The sequence below is a fragment of the Pimephales promelas genome, chromosome 19 (genome assembly GCF_988280905.1).
Source record: "Pimephales promelas chromosome 19, fPimPro1.hap1.1, whole genome shotgun sequence".
NCBI lineage: Eukaryota > Metazoa > Chordata > Actinopteri > Cypriniformes > Leuciscidae > Pimephales > Pimephales promelas.
Genome location: NC_142787.1, coordinates 16,387,068 through 16,412,197, shown reverse-complemented (window position 1 = coordinate 16,412,197; position 25,130 = coordinate 16,387,068). Strand labels below are relative to the sequence as shown.

General features: G+C 38.7%; 1 protein-coding gene across 2 annotated transcripts in view; it reads left to right on the top strand.

Annotated features, from left to right (window-relative positions):
• The window catches only part of arhgap24 (Rho GTPase activating protein 24), a 133,447-nt gene that overhangs the window by 30,852 nt on the left and 77,465 nt on the right, over nucleotides 1–25,130 (top strand). For both annotated transcript variants that reach the window (XM_089124034.1, XM_089124033.1), the window contains exon 3: nucleotides 15,823–15,910. In XM_089124034.1, the coding sequence (XP_088980160.1) occupies nucleotides 15,823–15,910 (88 nt within the window). The remainder of the gene's footprint in view (nucleotides 1–15,822; nucleotides 15,911–25,130) is intronic.

The window sequence follows — 25,130 nt, the reverse complement described above, 5'->3', positions numbered from 1 at the left end:
TAGTTAATTCTAATATTTAATGCTTGCTGTTTTATTTTAATCAGTAGTCTTCTTCACTCTACTGTTTATATTTATATTATATGAAAAACAAAAATCTTTATCTTTTCTTTTCTATCAGTTCTTGCACAAATATATTTCATGCAACGTTATTTTATTTCTTTTAATGTTTGAAATTTGTTTTTATTTTATATTTAAAAAAAGTTTGTGGCAAGTTATTTTTAAATCTATTTTTATGGGGGGGATTTGTATCTGATATACACAGACCATTAAATTAGAAGAATTTCATAAAAAGGAAATACTTTTTCATGACTTTTTTTTGCCTTAGTCAAGAAAATTTTGTGGCAAATATTACAAAAAATATTAGTAATCTTCTTTACTCACATTATCTGGCAAAAACATTTAATTTATCTTTCAGTTTTTGCAAACAAATATATTTCATGAAAACGTTTTGAATTTTGTGGCATATCTGGTATTTATTTTATTTTATTTGTCCTTGCATGACTGTAATGTGTAATCAAATCCCTGATTATATGCGCAGCAGCATCTGTCTTCATGAGCTTATTCACCGATGTGTCCTAAATGACCTGCTGAGCCACTGTTTCCTCTTGTTCTTCCTGTTCCACTGTACTTAGAGACATCAGAGGTTGTCTAGGGAGCGAAGCATCTTTCAGTGCTCACTAAATGAAGTCAGGGGTTATACTTACAAAGCAGGATGAAAAACAATGGAGACGATAATCTGTTCACAAGGGATTTTTAAAGAGAACAGGCAGTGTCAGCTAAAATTAATCACGGGTATAAAAGGAGGATATAGACACCTGAAATACTAATTCATACAGGATACAGGCCATTAACTTTGAGCATAATCATAAAGGAATTTGCTTTCTTAGAAAAATAGTGCTGATCTACTTGTGATCTACTCTATAGGGGTTTTTTATGTGCATATGGGTAATTATTTATTTTGCTAATCAATATTATGACGCCTTTAAATTTAAGAGTTGATCAGCACTTTTACTTCACTTTTAAACTTCCCCTTTTTCAGGCCATTTTAAGGCAGAATGTCTTTGTCTTTGGTCCATCTTGCGTTCATATTTCAGTCGAAGCATTTTATTTGGAAGCGTGTTTGGTGCGCACCATTTATTCAAATGATCAGTACTAACAGAGCAATTGCCCCAATGGCGACAAAGAGGATAAGCTACGGACTGCAGCTTTAAAGTGAATTGGCTTTGTACACAGCTGAACTTCAGCCAGCGCCTTGTTTCCTGTCTGCCATTATTGGGCAAACTTGATTAATTCAGGTGTGTCTGATTATTGTTGCCGTGACTACTGAGGTCAGGCACACCTGAATTAATCAATTTGTCCAATAATGGCAGACAGGAAACAAGGAGCTGGCTGAAGTTCAGGAAAGTAAAAGTTTAAAGCTGCAGTCCGTAGCTTATCTTCTTTGTCGCCATCTCTGTTCGAAATCTGCAATTGGATTTATTCGCGGAATTATCATCTTTACGTGGGTTGTAAATTGGCATGAAACAGCTAGCGCGGAAGAACACAGTGTTTTGATGCGAGTGCTGCTGTCAATCACCGCGCTGTGTGGATACTGTCATACAGAATCACAGATTTACTTTTTGAAAGTTTGAACAACATAAGAATATTCACCGGAAAATGTCTTCTGAACAAGTAAGTAACATCCATTTCGTTCTGATCAACTAAGGGGGAAAAGCATTCGACATGATAAGCGTCGTTAGAGTTAATCAACGCGATTTACAGCAACCGTGCAAATTATAGCCTACTTTGTTCTCAAATTGTTCATGTTAACAACATCAGCATTGCGTGACTAATGTTAAATTGAATGTGTTTTATGGTGACATGTAGTTCAGACCTCATATTCTCCATAATAGCAAAACGAGAAAGGCAAAACAAAGGAAACTCCATAACTGTGTGAATTAAGAAAACGTACTGTTACACGATTGAACTATTGAAATGTCTTACTTGTTCAGCAGAAAAAAGCAGTCTCTTCTTCCGTTTTGAACCCCTTCAAAACACGGAGTTCACACACTTTTCAAAAGCCCCGCCGATGTTTAAATCCTTGTGTTCGCATGAGACGGTTTCTTTCTCTTTCTCTAAACACCTTAAATACAAAGTCTTTTGGGTTTTATAACTGCTGAATCTCCAGTTGACACTGATGATTGTTGTTTGGATCTTTCTGGATGCCATAAGTTTAATTATGTCAAGTGCTGCGAGCCTGCGAGAAAAGCCTATACATCTATACAGTATAGCCGGCTAGCCGAAACTCCTTCTTTGTGTTTACGGGTGTGACGTAATGACGCAAGACATGCCCGTGGAAACCACTCAGTACCACTGGAATTAAAATCATCATTACAAGCTAACTGTTTTGAATCTAGCTGTCTATGGCAAGCAGATAGTTTTGACCACTGGCAGAATATGTTTTTTTTTTTTAATAATTATTTTGGATTATTTATAACTTAAAAAAGTTACGGACAGCAGCTTTAACTGAATCAAACCAAGTGTGAACACACTCTGAAACACTTTCTTGTTCTGTGACCTTGGATATGTGTCAAAACTTTGCCAAGTAGGAGACATCCAGACAGATAGAAGGTTTATGCAAATATCTCTCTGTCTTTCCTTTTATTCTCCTTTGTAATGTGCAGTGGAATTGTGACAGGTGATCTCTCATTATCCACAATATCAGCTGTAGTTAAGAACAGTCCTGGATTTCAGTCCAGTCTCTCTCTCTCTCTCTCTCTCTCTCTCTCTCTCTCTCTCTCTCTCTCTCTCTCTCTCTCTCTCTCTCTCTCTCTCTCTCTCTCTTTCTCTCTCTGAAAAGTTAGATAAAACAGTAATTAGTATTCTGAGCAGACTGAGGTTCTGGCTCTAACTTTTATGTCTTATTTCTGTAATCTTTTTTTATGTCCTCTGTGCTCGCTCTCCCTACATTTTTTTTTTGTTGCCATCCATCCTCCACCGAACAAAATGTGTGGCACTATAATTTTACTGCAAGGTGTATTGTCACCATTAAATAATATCCCTGTTTAATGAGTCTCATCTGATTAGACCATAAATGAACAGTAAACGCAAAAGTTTGTTACAAAGCAATATTTCAGCTGCAGAAAAATGCACCCATATATTGTGTGCGGGAGATAATTCGTGCAGACATTGATCTGAAATGTTGTGATATGAACTGACATCTGAAAATGTTGGTGTTGTTCTTTTTAGGAAACTGAAGTGTAGTTTTGCATGATAAACGAGAGGAACTCAAAGAATGATCTGCACATTTGAGAGTTAATTCTAGTGCACAGTCAACAGAAAACAAGACATGAGCTATAAAGTTCATGACAGCTACAAAGTTGAACGTGTTTTTTAAGTTTTGGTAGGAGATGCTTGTTTAATAGTTACTTGATCCCCTTTAAAGTTACCAAAACAATTAAAAATTGACATTTTTTTATTTTTATGGAACATTGCAGTAACCCCCCTGCGTTTACTGGTGTGAGGGCAAGGAAACTTGTCCAAATCACAACCATCCAATCAATTCATCAGTTTCCCCATGTACAAAATCAATTCCTGCCTTCCTTTTATTTGTTCAGGAACCCATTTCACTCGGATATACGTCACAATGGCGAATCACAGCTTGTGTTTCATGCCGACTTTAAGAGTCAGGGGGCTTTTTCAGTTCACTTTACTTTTCTAACTTAGAACAACTTTGAGAGAGTTTACTTCCCTTCTTATTTAAGGTTCTTAGATCATATTAGTGGTAGCAAACAATGGTGGAACGCCAATATTAGAAGCAATTAGCATCCGGAGCTCCGGCATTAAGCTCTGCACAAAGTAATTATCTTCATTGCATTTTTCGTCCTTCTTAGATCATTTGCATTTTATCTGTAAGCTAAGATGGCTAATTGGCCTTAGAAGGCACTTAGTGACTAATGTGATTAGAAACTACTCTACATCACAATCGAATGATCTCCAATGAGTTTGCTTTTCCCAGGACAAATCATATCAGAATGTCAAGCAAGAGTACAAACACACAGCTTCCCTAAGCTGCTCAATGCTTCTCACTGATGAGTAATTGAAGAACAACACTGCACAACTGCTGCAGGAAATGGACTCTCTTCCTCTTTTTCAGGTGTATTGGAAGCTGACAAACATGTTTGGAGTTTACTATTATGTACAGTGAACTATTATCCCATAATTTACTCACTCTCAAGCCATCCTATGTGTATATGACCTAGGATGCCTAGTTTATAAAGTTATAAATATGAATTTATTTCTTAATTTATGATGAATGGATGCGCTTTTTTGGACTTCAAAGTTAATGGTACCATTCACTCCCATTATAAAGCTGGGAAGAGCCAGGATATTTTTTAATATAACTCATATAAATTGTGTTTGCTGAAAGAAGAAATTCATATACACTTAGGATGGCTTAATGGTGAGTAAATTAGGGGATCATTTTCATTTTTGGGTGAACTAATACTTTAAATAAAATAAATGTTAAAGGGGCTATATGTAGTATTCATAAACTCTTGTTATTAGCGACAAATGTGGCCATTAAGTGAATTGCAGGTATCAACTTGTTTCTTATGCTCGCACTTGTGTGCGTGTAACGTATCACTGTAAAAAAATATTGATGGTTTAACTTAAAAAAGTAAGCAACCTGGTTGCCTTAAAATTTTAAGTTCATTGAACTGGAAAAAGTGAGTTAATACAATGAAGGGCAATGATTTAATCATCAGAAACTCAAAATTATATGTTATCTGAACTAAATAAATTATTTAAGTTGATTTGACAAAAGAAAAAATTTTGTGATTACAACACTGTAAAAAAAAAACATTGTTGGTTTAACTTAAAAAAGTAAGTGGGTTGCCTTAAAATTTTAAGTTCATTGAACTGGAAAAAGTGAGTTAATACAATGAAGGAGATTAATTTCATCATCAGAAACTCAAAATAATAAGTTATCTCAACTAAATAAATTATTTTAAAGTTGAAATATGTTGTGATAACAAATCTTGAAAATATTTTTTACAGTGTACAAGAGACTGAACATGATTCAGTGCTCCGATATACTTACCCTAAAGTTATTTTTCTTTCTTTGCTTAGAAGTAAAAAGTTGGAAATACCCTTGCAGCGATATACTGTTAATAAACATCCTGACGCCGTCCACGCCGCTGAGAGCGACGTTTAGATGAATATGTAAATATGTGCTGCATGCGTTCCTCTCAATAACACTTGCGTTCACAAAATCCACTTGTGACTATATAGACTATATAGATCAGACTATGTGAGACTATGAATCAATCCCTTTTCTTTGCATGACACATTGACGTTACAGTACAGAATAGTGCACGCAAAAGGGGAAGGGGAAGGTCCTGTTTTTTTACAAGCTGTTCACACATTGCCAGTACAAAGCAATTCATATATGAAAATTCATACATATTGCCCCTTTAGCTGAAATAAAATTAGAGAAAACAATTTTGTTTTTGAAGGTGACCGAAACTCTTATGGGTTTCAAACGACATGAATACTTGATGACAGAAACTCAAGGTGAGAGTTAGTTGAGTTTCTTGTGAAGAACTGTATGTGGTTGTTTTGGTTGGCTTGTTTTGACATGACAGCCCACTATGTTTGGAACAGAGTCTGAAAGGAATAGGTGAAGGTAGCCAATCTGTTTAACCCTGAGGGATATTGTTGTACAATGTTGCACAAACGGCGGCTTTTGCCTCAGAGCTATGAAAAGATAGTTTTAAACTAGAGAGGATTTTTGCTCAGAGTGAATTTGTTCCTCCTAACTGAACACAACAAAACAATAAACATGAAGATGAAAGACCACTGCTCTGAGATGGTGCGTGTGTGTTGCATTAGTCCCTCTGACTCATGCAAGTCCAGGTTGTGAACACAGGTTTTTTCTCACCAAAGCGCAAACCTGCAGCAAAAGGGAATTTAGATTGATTCATATGGCCTCTTATGTCTCTCATATTATTCATGATTAGTCATTTGTATGCTAGGCTTGCTGGCAATTTGACATTTTGCATTGGTGAAATCACTGTTTGAAATTAGAGTTCTGAAATATATGTAAAAAAATGAGGTTGAGTCATTTTGATTTTTGGATCCAATAAATAACAAGTCTCTTTTGTTTTGGAGGCTGGTACCCTGGTTTATGTGTTTGTTCAAATAATAATAGGCAGCTATGTGTTTATTAAACTGAAGTATTTTAACATTGAGGAAATCACACACTTCAGCTGATTCATGTGTAAGATACAAAACATCTTCCATCAGAACTTTTCCGAAAAGTTTCATTTAAGCCACATTTAAGTACGGTCAATACAGACAGTTTACAGGACATACATTTAGCGTGCTCTAATAACACCAGCTTATTGGCTACATTTACATTTATTTCAAGGCATTTGCTAAATGAATAGATATAGCAAGTAAGGTTTTATTAGTGGACTACACTAATGTGCACTCTATAAACTGATGCTGGAAATTATTAAATAGATTTGCTCTTGAAAACAAAAGTGAGTAATTTTAAAGCACCATAACACTTCATTTTCCAAAACTCAATATTAGCTAATCTATCAATTAGAGGCTGATTTCATATTTAGGTAGCAAATGATGTGAGAGTTGAGTGCCATATAAATATATACACTACACTAGTAAGATGTTTTTTTGTTGTTGTTTTTTTTTTACAATAAAGACAATTTTTTATTCAGGAAGAATGTATTACAATTGATCAAAAGTGACAGTAAAGACGTTTATAAAGATCAGGCCTATGAGTTACATTGTTACAAAATATTTCTATTTCAAACAAATGCTCTTTTAAGCTTTCTGTTCATCAAAGAATCCTGAAACAAAATGTATTATGGTTTATAATGATAAGACATAATAAGAAATGTTTCTTGAGCAGCAAATCAGCATATCAGAATGATTTCTGAAGGATGACACTGAAGACTGGAGTAATGATGCTGAAAAATTCAGCTTTGCATCACAGGTATAAATTACATTTTAAAATATTTTCAAATAGAAAACAGTTGTTTCAAATTGTAATAATATTTCATTTTTTAATATTTCATAATATTGGGTTTTTGATTAAATGAATGCAGCCTTGATGAGCGTAAGAGACTTCTTTCAAAACATGATTTTTTTTTTTTTAAACACAGGAAGACACATTTTCACACACTTATATACACAGACCATGTGGCCTATATTTCTCTGTTTTCAGATACTGTATATAGAGCATCTCACAGGGGAACATTGGTCTGGATGTAGGTAATGGAAAGTTGAGGTTAATCACATTTCTGAACTCCAGCAGTCTGGTTGTGGGCAGACCCCCCTATCTACAGGTACACCAGACGCCAAACCTGATTTTATCAGGTCTGTCATTGTGGGCATTTATAATATTACTGCCAGTAATTAGGTTTGGTCTCCTCAGCTCTCCTCAGTGGCACAGAAAGAATTTCAGCAAACAGAGAAACACATTTGGCAACTCACTTGTGACCAATCAAAATGGCGAGATGGATGCTGTCCATTTCAGAATTAGTTTTTCATTTAAACTCCTGGCAAACTAGGTAATTTCCCACCTGCTTTCTGTTAGACAACAACCACAAACTGCAGTGAGGGTAATGATGTTTACCTGCGGCTACTTTGTGGTAGATTTTATTTTTAGGAGTTTAAGGGTTTAAGTGGTAAATATCTGAACTGAAAGTTGTCAGTGGTAATCTGCAAATTTTTTGGAAGTCTGAGAACTGGTTCATGAGAGTCATTTATTTGGAATCGTACTACATTGTGGCGCTGTGTGTTTTTCATTCTCTTAAAAGAACCAGTTCATAAGAGTCATACATTCAGAATCATTCTACATTTTTCTGCTGCATATTTTTTAATTTGTTCGGGAATCATAGGCTACTACACATGGTCGCACTTTATGTTTTTGATTCACTACAAAGAACCGGCTCATTAGAGTCATTTGTTGAGAATCGTACTAAACTGGTTGGATTATATGTTTTTGATTCACTAAAAAGAGCCACTTTATAAGAGCAATTCGTTCAAAATCATACTACACTGTTGCACTGTATGTTGTTCATTCACTAAAAAGAGAGACGGTTCATGAGCTATTTGTGCAGAATCATGCTGTTGTGCTGTATGTTATTGATTCACTAAAAGAACTGGCAAAGTAATTTGTTCTGTAATCGAATATAGCGTGGTACTGTAGATTCATCAGTTGCAGTAGCTTTTTTAGTAGGAGTTCGGTCAGCATCGGTAGAAAAACATGCTTGAGAGAAGTGCTGATGGATGGACAAACACTTCTCATGTAATATAAAGTTACTTATTATAAACATTACATCTGTGTAGACTATCTATATATGAATATTACATGCAAACTATGTTAGGGGCAAAAAGCATCTGTATTACAAAAAAAATCTAGCATAACCTCAGGCTAAAGTAATCAAATAATAATAATAATGTTTTGTTTTCCATAAAAAGGTACAAAAATTGGAATCTCTTTTTAGAAACAAAATATTAATGCACTGTATTTTACAGGGGCCACTAATGAGCAAGACATGAGGGCAACCCTCTGAGGAAAAGTCAAGGTTAAGTGTTCAAATGTGCACCTAATAGGACCATTCCAGAGCAAATGGCTTTCCCTTAATTAATTCCATGGGACCGTTAAGGAGTTTCAGACCTAAGTACAGGATTGTAGCTTGTTTTATATTCCCCTGTTCCCTTTGGTCCTCCACCATCAATCTCCATTGGTTGATAAACAAATGAAGCAGCTCCTCTGATCCGATCTGGGACTGGATTTTTGCGTCTCTGTGGGGGATTCCCACATACCCGCTGGCTCCGTGTAGGCAAGTTTCTGAGAATCTAACTTCGTTTCGGCATCAAGGGGACTGAAATCTAATTAAAGATAAACACTAGTGACAAAACAAATCATTTTTTTGCTTCTTTATTTTTTTCTCAAGTAGAGAGGGAAATTCCTGAGATGATATTAAGCTAACCTCTGCCCCTGCTCAACATAGGTCAGCTTTCTGGGGTGATGGGCCCAATATCTACTGTAATTTCCTCTTCCCACAGTTTCCATTCCTGTGTTGTCCAGATCATCCCGAAGGCCCATGGTAGTCTCTTTGATCTATCTTTGCTGTATATTTCTGGTTGGTTGTGTCAAACTATGAAGAGTTGAGGCCTGGCTTGAGGTGTTAATGAGGGCGCAATAAAACCGCCAGGACTCCAGAGGTCAGCGAGGTGCAACACCTTACTGGGAGATGAACTGCTGCCCCAAAGCAATGACCATGGGAACCCAAGGGGTGCATTGCGTTTAAGAGTGTGAGATCATTAAGTGCTTGAGGAAGTGGTGCGTGTTCAACTGTTTCTTAAAAGATGTGATGTTCTCGGTAGTTCGGGTGGAGGTTGGCAACTCATTCCACCAGAGAGTAAAGGTTTTAGAGAGTGACTTTTTGCCTTGTTGTGAGGGAACAAGAAGATGCCGCTGATTCAGTTACCTGAGCTGGTGGGAGGGAGCACACATTTGTAGTTGTGGGTTGAGGTAAAGGGGAGCCTGAAAGCCAGTGTTAGAACTTTAAACTTGATTCTAGCCACAACTGTGAGCCAGTGGAGTGACTTGGGTTCCCTTAAAGGGATAGTTCACTTTTAAATAAATTTTTGATATGTTTTAGCTTACCTCAAGGGCATCCAAGATGTAGGTGTCTTTGTTTCCACAGTATTTTCAATTTTGACATTTTTCAGTCAAACCGTTGTTGTCTATTAGTCATACACTGGAGGCTAAGGGGGTCCACCAAAAAGCATGCACAGAGAAGTCAAAATTAAACATGATTTAATTACTCGTAAATGTAAGTACACACTGATGGCCTAAGACACGAAACGAGCGGTTTTTGTGAGAAAGCGAACAGTATTTATATCGTTTTTACCTTGTGTAATCCAAGTGATCTGAATCAGTTGTGCAATGTCCAACTGAACCGAACTGAATCAGTTCAGTGTTACGCCGGAAGTGATCGCTTGCGTGTGACGTCACTCAATATTTACACAGAGATTTCGGAAGTTTTAACTTTTACTAAACATATTTAGATATACCGAAATCGTCTTCCATTGCCGTTTCCCGTATATCTAAATATGTTTAGTGAAAGGTAAAACTTCCAAAATCTCTGTATAAACAAAGAGTGACGTAGGCACGCAAGGGATCACTTCCAGCGCATGCGCAGACCGAAGCGACCGTGCCGTCAGATCATTTTGTCATGGCTATGATTACAAGAGGTAAAACGATATAAATACTGTTCGTTTTCTCACACAAACCGCTCGTTCCGTGTCTTAGGCCATCAATGTGTACTTACATTTATGAGTCATTAAATCATGTTTAATTTTGACTTCTCTGTGCATGCTCTTTGAGGTGAACCGAATGAGGACCCCCTTCACCTCCAGTGTATGACTGACAGACAACAACGGTTTGACCAAAAAATGTCAAAATTGAAAATGCTGTGGAAACAAAGACACATACATCTTGGATCCCCTTGAGGTAAGCGAAAACATATCAAAAATTAATTTTAAAGTGAACTATCCCTTTAAGAGAAGACTTGACAAGCTGCTGCATTCTGGGTCGTCTGCAGAGGCTCAATCATGCTGGTCGGAAGTCCCACTAGTAGAGCATTTGCAGTAGTCCAGTCTTGAAATTACAAGCGCTTGGACAAGTAGCTGTTTTGTGTATTCTTACTGGAAGGGTCTGGTTATCCTTATGCTGCAGCGCGCAAATCTGCATGACCGGGGCGTTGTTGAGATGTAGGTGGAAAAGCTCAAATGTTCGTCAAACACTATCCCCAGGTTCCTTAAAGGGAACTCCACTTTTTTTGGAAATAGGCTCCTTTTACCACTCCCCCAGAGTTAAACAGTTGAGTGTTACCGTTTTTGAATGCATTCAGACGATTTTCTGATATTTAGAAGAATATCAGTAAACAGGCAGTTTCTGGTCTCATTGACTTCCATAGTAGGAAAACAAAAATAAACTATGGAAGTCAATGAGACCAGAAACTGCCTGGTTACTGATATTCTTCTAAATATCCGAAAATCGTCTGAATGCATTCGAAAACGGTAAAATTCAACTGTTTAACTCTGGGGGAGTGGTAAAAGGAGCCTATTTCCAAAAAAAGTGGAGTATCCCTTTAATGTCCTGGATGTTGTTAGTGTTTTGGATGGGTTTGCAGAGATTACAAGGAGCTCTGTCTTCGCAAGGTTGAGCTGCAGATGATGATCCTTCATCTAAGCAGAGATGTCTGAAAGGCGGGCAGAGACACGAGCTGAGACAGTGTTGTCAACTTATTTTAACTTGAGTGTGGCATTTTTAGGACAACATGTCACGTGTGAGACGCTACAAAAGACGCAAGGGTTAAAGACATCTGTCTAGCGTGGGTTTACATAGGAAAAACAATGGAAAAGTAGCGGTAACGCTTCCTTTTACAGTCCAGTTACCCATGTAAATACTATACTTATTTTAGTAACTACAATTACTGGGTAATAACTAGTACTAACCCTGAACCTACCCCTGTTCCATGTTCTCACCTTATCTTAGCCAGTACTTTCTAGGCAAGTACACTGTAAGTACTCTACTGTAAAAGGAAGCGGTACCAAAGTAGCAAAGTGGAATGGAAAAATGTGTTCTTACTATGGACGTTTTTTTTTTTTTTTAAATGGCCAAATGCAGATCAGAAAAGTACACTTAAAATGTAGGTTATATATGAAAGTTGGCATGCTTGAGTAATCCCAGCATGCTTTGGGACATACTCCACATATCATGATCATTGTTGTGGTTCACCGAGGCAAATACAAATTCTTTCACATCTCTTGATGTGAGTGTAGAGTCAGCAAGGAAGTGTGACAAGGAGACGCATGGTTCCTCTGCTCTGGAATGGGTCGGGTTTTGTTCCCGTCCTTTTGATGATGTGTCTTTCCATGTTTTTCCACATGGAATGCCTCTGGGGGCAACAAAAACGCCTTTAATTGAAGGGCCCATGTCTTTAGCAACCCACCCTCAAGCCTTCCGGTTCTAAAACAGGAACTGCTGCCCACATCAAACTGGTGACCTGCTTCATTGTGGGTTGAAATTTGTGCTATCTTCACGAGCCCCACCAATGTTCCGGCAGGTAGAGTTTCCGTCGCTTAAGAAGTTTGAGTTCAACTTGAACGCACTGTCAGCAGGATCCTGCTTATAGATCTCGTAAAGGTTTATGATGTTTTAACAGAGGCAAGTCTCTGCACCACATGCAGAGAGACTTTAAAACCCCAGGGGAAGAGGTCATTGTGTAATGATCGTCATATGTGGCTGCTTTTTACTTCTTTCGCTCGTATTACCATGACAGGCACCACTTACATCCAGGAACCCTACAATCTAGACCAAGTATTTTTTTTATAAGGACTTTACTGAGTATCATAGTAAACCGATCCTAATGGCTCAACCCAGATAGCAAACTGACATTGAATCAACGTGGAAATATGACATCGAAACAACGTTGATCTGACATTGTTTTGCTCATCGAATTAACGCTGAACCAACGTCAGATGCGTCATTCTTTCAAAACTAACGGAAAATCAACTTAAAATCAACGCGTTGTTTCAACGTTATGAAAGCAAACCAATTTTCGATTTCATTTAGCTTTGAAGAATGCCGCGTCTGACGTTGGTTCAACGTTAATTCGATGAGCAAATCAACGTTGTTTCAATGTCATGAGAGAAGTCGTTTCCACGTTGATTCAATGTCAGTTTGCTGTCTGGGAAAGATTCCACGAAGTCTAGAAAACAACAACTGGCTTGTGACATTTATGGACACTGCTGCATGTTTGTGATTTCGTTATGAAAACCCAAACTCGTTATTAAGTCAGACCTCACTATATCGCTTATATTTACCGCCAGGAAGTTAGACATACACTGCCATTCAAAAGTCTCTTATGCTTATCAAGGCGGCATATGTTTGATAAACGGTAAAAACAGTAACATTTTGATATAGTATTACAATTTAAAATAACTGTCTTCTTTTTTGAACACTTATTTCTGCAACGCAACGCTGAATTTTCAGCATTATTACTCCACTCCTAGGCGTCACATGATCCTTCAGAAATCATTCTGATATGCTGATTTGCTGTTTATTCTGTTTTGGAAACTGTGATACTTTATTCAGGATTCTTTGAATAGAAAAATCCAAACTAAGAACAGCATTTATTGGAAATATAATGTTTGTGTAACATAAATGTCTTAACTATTGCTTGTGATCTATTTAGCACTCTTGCATTTTCTTATTTCAATTTGATTAATATTACAATTTCATTAAGATTCTTTCTGATAATATCATGTAACCAAAGCTCTAGTGGAGAGATTTAAATAATGTATCAGCCGCTATGTCAAGTATTCTTCTTCTTAAATCTCTGCATCCTAAATGTTTTCAGTGTTTCCAAGCATGTCGAGATACTGGATATGGAACATATGCACTGATATTTGATGAGGAAGTAACTGAGCTCTCTCTCTCCCAATGAAAATGTGCCTTTTAAGCCCCACTATAGCACATATATGAAATACTCTCCCTCAAAGGTGACTACTTTAGACCTCTGCAGTTGTTTCCCTGCATACCGTAAATAACCCCAGTTTGCTAGCGCGTACTGTAATGCTACTATTAAAATCTATATGAAAACATTGCTCAACACATGTTGTGTTAATGGCGTTCATTGTGCCGTCTGTGACTGTCAGTCATTTGTATCTCGATTCTGTAATTTAAATAGCAGGATGAAGTTACACACCTGGCGGTAAAATAGTGGGAAATTCCCTTCAAGCGGTTAGACCCTTATTTAAGGTACAAAATAATAATAATGCCCCAATATGCTGATCCCCTTGTGTGAGACCCCTTCTTAAAATATAGACAGCAATTTTTTTCATCTGTAAAAACAAATTTTACTCTAAAAATTAAAAAAAATGTAAAAAAAAAAAATGTGTGTAAGTATTATCTGGAAAATAATAAAAATATATATATATATATATATATATATATATATATATATATATATATATATGAATGAATGAATGAAACCTTTATTGCCCCAAAGGGGAATTTGTTTTACACTCATGGGAACCATAATAAACATAACCACAAAAAACATAAAATAAACATAAATAAAGAAGAATAAAGACAAAAGTGACATGGAATATATCAATTTGACAACTCTAAAATATTCCGCAGCTTAAAAGAATCAATAAATAGATATATATTCAATAATGCACATTCAAAATCAATCTATGTGCCCATGGATGATTCGTTAAGTAGTTGAATGCTCCTCGGCACAAATGAAGTGATGTGTCGTTTAGTTTTATATATATATATATATGTATATATATATATATATATATATATATATATACATGTAAAAAAAATGTGTGTAAATATTATCTGGAAAATAATATATATATATATTGCGATTATTGCAATTGACAGCTCTAATATATATATATATATATATATATTGCAATATATCACATTTTTCTGTAGTCACAATTAATCAAGATTTTTCTCAGTTTCTGGGGATGAAAGGAGTAATTATAGCCATTCAACATAACAGTATAATTGAAAGCTACACTTTGTAACATTTAATAGGCTTTAAGAGTATAAAAACGTTTAATTTATGTGAACTTAAAGCAATCTTCACTCGAGCTGTACGATATAATCTTTAAAATATTGCGATCTCTTTTCAAACACCTATTCGATCTTATCCCTACATGACAACGATTCGGCTATGTCTGTTAAAGCTTTGACTACAAGTACGATCACATCATACTGTCATGTTGAAACATAGTATTGTAGATGATGAGGTACAATATACAGAATGTTTTCATTCTGTGCACATGACACATATTGCATGATAGTATGGTAATAATAAGAAAAAAATGACAGACAGAGAAATACAAACCAATAGAGAAGAAATCATCACTAGAGGAGGGCGAGAATTCATAAGGATAAAGAGACCGACAGGCTGAGAGCAATGGGGGAAATGCTCTGGTGGTGGTAACATGGCCCTTGTGGTGCGCTGATGTTGGGTCTATTTAAAGCACCAGTTCATCCAGCATGTCAAACACTGATCTATAATGCCACAGCAGTCGCAGTGCTGCTTAGGATCCGATTTCTACATAATGGCAAGAGCTTTGTCGACTTTAATGCCGCCTGCGCTCTATTATACAGACCCCCAAGGGGTCCATCTGTAACCTCTGAACTGTCAGCACTGCTGATTTCTGCCTTCAGATGCCCAACACACACACACACATGTATGTATATGTTTGTATGTATGTATGTATGTATGAATATATATATATATATATATATATATATAATATTTTTATTTTTGATCTAATATGGATCAAAATTATATCAAAATAATAAATCAAATATAACAAAAAATATTTTATATTTTATAAAAAATTAAACTAAATTAAGTTAACTTTTTATAATTATTTATGTTTTTTTTATTATTTATGTTTTGTTATATTCGATTTATTATTTTGTATAATTTTAATATAAATTAAACCAAAGTGTATTTAATATTATTAGTTTTTAATTCTATAAATTAAATCTCAATTGAAATCTTAATCAAAATATATAAATAAATAATACGTTTTTTTCACATTTAACATTTAACTTTTTATTTTTATTTTTTTCCAACAATTCTTTTCTCCAATGCATCTGAGCTTTTTCCTTACTGTGATTTCCGTCTTGCTTTCTTCAGCAGTTTGTGTCTGACTAGGCCTATTTATTTTTATTTTTTGGCTTTTTGGTTCCTCTAGGGCTCCATTTCCCTACCTGGCAACAGAGTCACCGAACATCCCAGCAATGGGGAGGAAAGTGGAAAGTTCCTATTTGAAGTCATCCCAGGTAAGGAGAAACCTTTTTTTTTTACCATGTCTGTTTTTGCAATACATTCTTTCTTTGGCTTTCATGATGGCACCCAAATGACCTCGCTCGCTGAGTAGAGGTTTTCAAAGACATTCATCAGCGATAATGAGAACAGACCAACACTGGGCATCTCGCTGACAAACACAGCTGAATCCTGCTCCAGACACATGAAACATACCACAGGAAGTCTGTGGCATTTCTGTTCAACTGTCCCGTGCATTTGTTAACAATTTTATAAATCTCTTGTCATCTAAATCAACCAAAGTGTTCGCAAATAGATCCGTCTTTCTAAAAGTTTGGGGGTGATTTGTTTTTCTCCCAAATGCAGTTGTTTAGTGATGAATGATGCTGGATCTGCCACCTGCTGTAATTAGTTTACAGATCACATGCTTCTTGCTCTCTTCGGGCTCTGGTTGTGTTTGAAAAGGGTTCAGATAAAACACAGATGTACCTCTCGTGCGGTGGATGATGAATCCCTGAGGACAGATGAGTGCTTGAGGAGCGCTACTTCCTGTTAAGTTCTGGGGAACGCTCTTATAACATACACACCTGAGTTTGGAAGTAAATAAATGACTTCAACAGAAATATGCTTTGTAATAGCTGTAAATGTGGTAACACACACATTCAACAACACTTATGGTTGCTGGTTTGAATCAGTTTGCTATATATATATATATATATATATATAAACAATTAATTGTTAAATGATTGCGATCTCGATTCGAACACCCACGTGTGATATTACAATAGCCTGTGTCTATTGACCCGCTGATTCAGAGAGAGCAGTTGTCATGTAGAGGTATAAAACAGCTTCACAAATATCTTTTCAACCTCACGGTATGGTTATTTCTTTTACAAATATTCAAATTATAACAGAAATCCTGGGTTAAAAGTTTCTAGTTAAGATATTAATACGTTAGTCATCAAAATAGAGCAAATCATCTTTTTGAAAGTAAGGTGCTTAAAGGGATAGTTCACCCAAAAATGAAAATTCTGCCAGTATTTACTCAGCCTCATGTTGTTCCAACCCCATAAGACCTTTGTTCATCTTCGGAACACAAATTAAGATATTTTTGATTAAATCTGACAGCTGGATCACTCCTCCATACTAGTCCATAGGCTTCTTGAGGGATTGAAACTTGACGGCTTCAAAAAGACATCGTAAAAATAGTCCAAGTGACTACAGTGGCTCAATTTTAACTTTATCAAGCGACGAGAACAATAACGAAACATAAATAACGACTTTATTTCACCTATTAATTTCCTTCTCTTTGGGCCTCTAGTCAGTTAAACATCACACGTAGGCTCACTTTTGGCCGACGTTGGTCATGTGTGTGATGCGTGTGACGTACAACAACAAATCGCCAAGAGAGAAGGAAATGAATAGTTGAAATAAAGTCGTTATTTTTGTTTGTTAGTTTTTTTCGCACAAGAAGTGTTCTCGTCATTTGATAAACTTAAGATTGAGCCACTGTAGACACTCTGACTATTTTAACAGTGTCTTTAATAACTTTCCGAGGCCGTCAAGTTTGAATCCCTCAAGAAGCCTATTGTGACGATCAGCAGCCGTGGTGCCCTCGAGAGCCACTAGAGGGCACCCTCTCCCCATGTTTGTTTCCCCTTGGACTCTTTGTGTTTCATTATGTTCAGCTGTGTTTCATTATTGGTTATTAAGTTCCTTATTTAAGCCTGAGTTTTCCCTGTGTCCCTGGCGAAGTCTTGTTACACTGTAAGCGTGCAATTCCGAGCGTTATTCCCTGTTCTGTGTCTCCGTGTTTCCCTGGACTCTTGACCCTTGCCTGTTTCCTGGACTGTTCACGAACCTGTGCTGCCTGCCTCGACCATTGCCTGTTTTGACCACGAGTTTCTGGATTGCCCCTTTGTTTAAGTGTTTGCCAGTTTTCATGTCTGCCTGTTTTAATAAAGTGCTGCACTGCTGCAGAAATCCTTCACACGCCTCAGGTGAGCCATTAAACTTCTCGGGAAACGGCGTACTGGAATTACTGCATGCGGTACTCACACTGGGTTGCGGTGGAACAGGCGCAGCGGGGGTTTGGGCTTGATTAGCCGCTGTGCTTGAGCTCTGCGGAGACCATGATTGCACGGAGCTAGCTAGTTCCTCGAGGAGAGAAGTTAGTCTCGCCAGCTGAGAACTATGAGAGGCTAGCATTGAAGAGCGGGTCTTGACCACGGCGGATAGATGCAGAAAGTCTGCTGGATCCTCGTTTGGCGAAGTCTGGGCACGCTCACCGGGGCCTGGCGAACCAAACGAGTCCGACTTCTCGCCCTGCCGGCCCCGCCTCTGCGCCTCGCCCTGCCGGCCCCGCCTCTGCGCCTCGCCCTGCCGGCCCCGCCTCTGCGCCTCGCCCTGCCGGCCCCGCCTCTGCGCCTCGCTCTGCCGGCCCCGCCTCTGCGCCTCGCTCTGCCGGCCCCGCCTCTGCGCCTCGCTCTGCCGGCCCCGCCTCTGCGCCTCGCTCTGCCGGCCCCGCCTCTGCGCCTCGCTCTGCCTGCACCCTTCAAGCTCCGGGAGGCCTTTCCTGTACCCGTTCACCACCCAGAGGTTCCTCCCGGGAATTTCCCCAAGTATTTTTTGGGGGGGGGCAGTAGGTACTCTGTGGGGGCCATGGAGGTGATCCTGACATGGACCTCTGAGTCCGTGAGGGCCATGGAGGCGAGGCTGTCATGGACCTCGCCTGTGTCTGCTCGGCCCTGGCCGCCATCACGTCCTGCTCCTTCCTGGTCACCCACGCTCCACGGTCCCAGGCCTCTCCATGTGCCTGGCCTCCTGCCTCTCCATGGGCCTGGCCCTCCATCCCAGCCCCCGTTGACCTCCCCCCGGAGCTCTTAGGAGCGTCTGGAAGCCGCTCCTTAGAGGGGGGGTTATGTGACGATCAGCAGCCGTGGTGCCCTCGAGAGCCACTAGAGGGCACCCTCTCCCCATGTTTGTTTCCCCTTGGACTCTTTGTGTTTCATTATGTTCAGCTGTGTTTCATTATTGGTTATTAAGTTCCTTATTTAAGCCTGAGTTTTCCCTGTGTCCCTGGCGAAGTCTTGTTACACTGTAAGCGTGCAATTCCGAGCGTTATTCCCTGTTCTGTGTCTCCGTGTTTCCCTGGACTCTTGACCCTTGCCTGTTTCCTGGACTGTTCACGAACCTGTGCTGCCTGCCTCGACCATTGCCTGTTTTGACCACGAGTTTCTGGATTGCCCCTTTGTTTAAGTGTTTGCCAGTTTTCATGTCTGCCTGTTTTAATAAAGTGCTGCACTGCTGCAGAAATCCTTCACACGCCTCAGGTGAGCCATTAAACTTCTCGGGAAACGGCGTACTGGAATTACTGCATGCGGTACTCACACTGGGTTGCGGTGGAACAGGCGCAGCGGGGGTTTGGGCTTGATTAGCCGCTGTGCTTGAGCTCTGCGGAGACCATGATTGCACGGAGCTAGCTAGTTCCTCGAGGAGAGAAGTTAGTCTCGCCAGCTGAGAACTATGAGAGGCTAGCATTGAAGAGCGGGTCTTGACCACGGCGGATAGATGCAGAAAGTCTGCTGGATCCTCGTTTGGCGAAGTCTGGGCACGCTCACCGGGGCCTGGCGAACCAAACGAGTCCTCCTTCTCCTCCTGCGGCGGCGCGTCACAGGGCTAGACACACTCGCTTGGCTGGACAACTCACTCACTTGAACTGGAGATGCAGCGCTCACTTGAAGAGGAGATGCAGCGCTCACTTGAAGAGGAGATGCAGCGCTCACTTGAAGAGGAGATGCAGCGCTGACTTGAAGAGGAGATTCAGCGCTCACTTGAAGAGGAGATGCAGCGCTCACTTGAAGAGGAGATGCAGCGCTCACTTGAAGAGGAGATTCAGCGCTCACTTGAAGAGGAGATGCATCTTTCTGCATCTATCCGCCGTGGTCAAGACCCGCTCTTCAATGCTAGCCTCTCATAGTTCTCAGCTGGCGAGACTAACTTCTCTCCTCGAGGAACTAGCTAGCTCCGTGCAATCATGGTCTCCGCAGAGCTCAAGCACAGCGGCTAATCAAGCCCAAACCCCCGCTGCGCCTGTTCCACCGCAACCCAGTGTGAGTACCGCATGCAGTAATTCCAGTACGCCGTTTCCCGAGAAGTTTAATGGCTCACCTGAGGCGTGTGAAGGATTTCTGCAGCAGTGCAGCACTTTATTAAAACAGGCAGACATGAAAACTGGCAAACACTTAAACAAAGGGGCAATCCAGAAACTCGTGGTCAAAACAGGCAATGGTCGAGGCAGGCAGCACAGGTTCGTGAACAGTCCAGGAAACAGGCAAGGGTCAAGAGTCCAGGGAAACACGGAGACACAGAACAGGGAATAACGCTCGGAATTGCACGCTTACAGTGTAACAAGACTTCGCCAGGGACACAGGGAAAACTCAGGCTTAAATAAGGAACTTAATAACCAATAATGAAACACAGCTGAACATAATGAAACACAAAGAGTCCAAGGGGAAACAAACATGGGGAGAGGGTGCCCTCTAGTGGCTCTCGAGGGCACCACGGCTGCTGATCGTCACACCTATGGACTAGTATGGAGGAGTGATCCAGCTCTCAGATTTAATCAAAAATATCTTAATTCGTGTTCAGAAGGTGAACGAGGGTTGAAACAACATGAGGGTGAGTAAATACTGACAGAATTTTCATTTTTGAAACTATCCCTTTAAGTTGTTTTGAGAATCATGATCTCTTTAGTTATAGCTGAGTAGATGTATTTTGAAAACTTGGAAGGGTCATAAAGTGCAAAATATTGCAATATTCCATAAAAAATAACAACTGTAAATTTTGTTTCATGGTGACTTTTAGCCTAAATGATAAAACAGAGGAATTTGATTCTTCTTAAAGGGATACTCCACCGAAAAAGGAAAATTCTGTCATCATTTAGTCACCCTCAAGTTGTTGCAAACCTATATGAGTTTTTTCTTCTTCTGCTGAACACAAAGGAAGATATTTTGAAGAACAATTGGAACCAAACAGTTGTTTAGCACCATTGACTTCCATAGTAGAAAAAAAGATATACTACTATGGAAGTCAATGGTGCCAAAGTTTCAATCGTTCTTCAAAATATCTTCCTTTGTGGTCAGCAGATGAAAGAAACTCATACAGGTTTGCAACAACTTGAGGTTGAGTAAATGATGACAGAATTTTCATTTTTGGTTGGAGGAGTATCCCTTTAAAATACTTTTTTAAATAAGGATTTTTAGTGGTGACATTCACATCACCTCCTGCAGTGGAATGAACCGTGTCTGTTGTCATCTCTGTTTGGTGAAGCACGTGCGCACACTGTGTCTTTGTTTCGCAGACGTGTGACCTTGTAGAGGGCAAAAAGTCAGTTTTAGGTCTTTGTAATGAAGCATTGGACCTTAATCTACTGCGACACTGTGGCATTTACATGAATAAGGCCTTTTTTTGCTGAGTAGATTAATATGACACATCACTTGCTACTGACCCTGTCATCACATTCTTCTTATTAGTGAAGGAGGTAAATGCCACGTTGTATCTATCAGCGATATCATCACAGTCCCACGCGCCAGCCGGGCAACTGCAGCTGAGATGCATGGGAATGCTAACGGTATTACAGGCGTCTTTGGCCTGCGTGTGGAAATCCGTCCTGTGTTGCGTATACCCAGCAGAGAGCCGTGAGAGTGTGTGCACTGTGCCAGAAAACAGCAGAAACTGAGATTTATAGCATGTTTTCAGCTCTTTGGAAACGCTGCACGGCTCCAACTGTCCTGCCAGCGGACTGTGAAAAACCCCAGCCATTGTTCAGCGTGTCAGTCTTAGATGAAGGCGTTCAGGAGCGACTCCATGCTTACGTGCACTTTTCCACACTGTAGCGTTTTATCCTCTTTATCCCGTGTATTCCACTGTTCATCTCAGCGGTATTTGGGAATATTTTTATATTTTTTGCTGCATAGGCCATGAAATCACTTGTCCTTGAAAACGGCTTTTCGGTGGTAATGTTGTAAAGCTCAGTTCATAAAAGAGGGTTGTTAAAAGTGCATTTAATTTCCTCTCGTCTTTCACAAATACAGATGGGAGTGTTTTGTGTAGGGATAACATGGACTGAATTTCAATTCTTGCCGTCTATTAATTTGGTTCTTTATCATGTCATTTTGACTCGAAACAATATTTCTCAGAGCTGAATTTTTGTTAGGGATAAGTGGGGAAATGTGGGGCCTCTGTTAGCTCATAAAGAGAAAAATATTTGTCATAATCTATAGCTCTATAGCTTTAAGTTTGCAGCAGATGACAGCAAAAGAAATCTAAAATCTAAAAATTGACAGAAACGAGTATCTATTACTGTAATAAATATCTGCCTGTAAATTAGGAATTATCACATGAGCAAGAGCACTGTATTTCTGAATATTTTATATCTTAAAGGGGTCATGAACTGGATTTTAAATTTTTTTATATTTTTGTTCGCTTGGTTTTTACATTCAAAAAAATCCAAATGAATAACTAATAAGCTGTCTTCTACCCTAGTTTTGAGCCCAGCTCAGAAACGCTCGGTTTTTATGGGCGTCTCGCATTGAAGACTTGGAAGTAAACGCCCACTGCTGTGAGTGGATAACAGTTTTGCATATTATAATGAGTTTCAACTCACTCGTCGGTGCACTTGGGGGAAAATTGTTTTGAAAACTTCCAATGTTGTAAAATGGCAACTGGAATGATTCGCCCATACATGTTCGACCCAGAGTCAGTGTGTTGCACAATATTCCTGTCAGATCCAATATAGACGGCACATTATCGTTTTTTAATCTTTATCGGCCTGCATATCCAGCCTCGACCTGTTTCTTGTTTACAAAACAGTCCTCAGTGAAATGAAGCGAACAAACGGACAATGTTTTACCCTCATCAGCTGGAACGTCATTAAAAATAAAGTTTAACTGATGGGGACTAGTGGCGGAGTGTGTAATTGCAAAGCTGATTACTGAATAATGTGATGCACTCTGATGTTTTGACTGTTGAACAATAAAAAAGTTGAATTATAAAAAAAATAATAAAGTTTAACCATGCAGTCCTATTGGAAACTAGAGGAAGCATATGCAGCGACTGTCTTCTTCGGTGGGCGGGGCTAAACCGGCCGTGTTGAAGTAGGTGTTGATCTTCTTCTGCGGGGGTGGTGTTTTATCCTCTTTGACGTCATAGTTCCCCACTTTGAAAAACGAGTCGTTTTCAGAGGCTGGTGTCAATAAAAGCTTTAATTGGACTAACAAGGACGTTTTCAGTTCTTAATCTTACAGGATATTCTTACAATATGATGACCTCTTAGATGTCAAAAACTCAAGGAAAATTTGATTTCTCAGTTCATCACCCCTTTAATAGACGGGAAAACATCAATGTTGCTTTTATAGAAAAGATCAATCATTTAATGTTTACATTTTACACACAATATCGCAATACTTTCTGTTTTTGTGCTGTGCTAATGAATCACTGAATGATTTCATAGACGGTCACTTCTTTCATTTTTGAATAAAACATTATTTTGAATGGATTTGCTAAATGATTCAATGACTCCCTCATGAAAATAGTCTCTTGTTTTGTTCCTGAACGCTGCGTCCAAAATCGAACACTTCCCTACTTCATAGCATGTGATTCTGAAGTGCACATTCAATGGATGCCTTACTATCCCATGAGGCTATGGGAGAGGATTTGTGAATGGAGGTGAAGCGACTCAAACCAAATGTAGTACTATACTATACAGTGTTTTTGAATGAATCGGTTTAGAAAATGATTCAGTGACTCACTTATAAAGTAGCATTTTTTAATGAATCGGTTTAGAAAATGATTGAGTGACTCACTCATAAATTAGCATTTTTGAATGAATCGGTTTAGAAAATGATTCAGTAACTCGCTCATAAATTTGTGTTTTTGAATGAATTGGTTGATGAAATGATTCAGTGACTCACTTATAAATTAGCGTTTTTGAAGGAATCAGTTTAGAAAATGATTCAGTGACATTTTTGAATGGACGGATGATTGATTCTCTCATAAAGAAAGTCACTTTTCGCCACCTGGTAACTCGAAGAGATAGAGATGTTTTGTACCATTGTGTAGTACCATAGCTTTTGGGATATGCTAAATAATTTCATAGAGATTGAGACTTACTGATTCACTTACAGATTCAGCACATCAACATAAATTATGTTATCTGTCAGTCATGTTGAAATGTTCATTTCGAATGTTCCACGTTGTAGTATTAAGATTCCTTTCCAATTTCACAGGCCTGTTGCTTTGGATTTCAGACCAGCGAGAGAAAATTGAGTACCTCATGAACGCAAAATGGGATTTTAATTAAAACCTTGAAAGTTTTAATATGTGGGGTTCAAATTTGCTCCATCTGTTGCTGCAGTCATACAGCTCAAAATACGTTTCTCTATCATGCTGACAAATCTATTGTCATAATAATGTGAATAATTACCTCACCGGCCCAGTGAACACCAGAATGAAATATCAGACCTGGTTTCTCAGAGCATGAGGATCGTACCACAGTATGACAAATTTCACACAGATTTTTTTCTGAAAAAACCAAATTAAAACAAACACGACACTGACAGCTTAATTTCATAACTCCAATCCTGACAGAAAAATGCATCTGCCTCATAATCTTTAATCATTTCCCATCTAGACCACTGTTTACTCACTGATCCTTTATTTATCAGCTTCTCACTGACATCCAGTGATAATAATGTGGAGCTGAAGAGAGAAAGTCAAGATAATGCAGACAAACCTGCGAAATGAAGAGCATTTCTGCTGGACAGAAAGCCTGCAGACGAGGAACACAATCTGTTTTCAGAGAACAACTTCAAGATCAACAACAATGCTTTCTCTCTTTTGTTGCTTCTTTCCTCTCTTTTTTTCTCGTTATTTTTACAGTTATGCTTTATTTTGAGGTGACGCGGTGACACTTACTCAAATAAGTTCTGAGTAATACGAATGAACTTGTACTTACCATAGAGTTACGGTTAGGGTTTGGTTTAAGGTTAATTGTAGTGATTCACTGTTATTATTAAGTACATGTAACATGTGACTATGTCACCTTCAAATTAAGTGGTACCATCATTATCTTTGATATTTCTTTCTTTCTTTCTTTCTTTCTTTCTTTCTTTCTTTCTTTCAATTGTTTGTTCGCTTCATTTGTTGGTTCATTCATTTCTCCATTTTTTGTCAGTT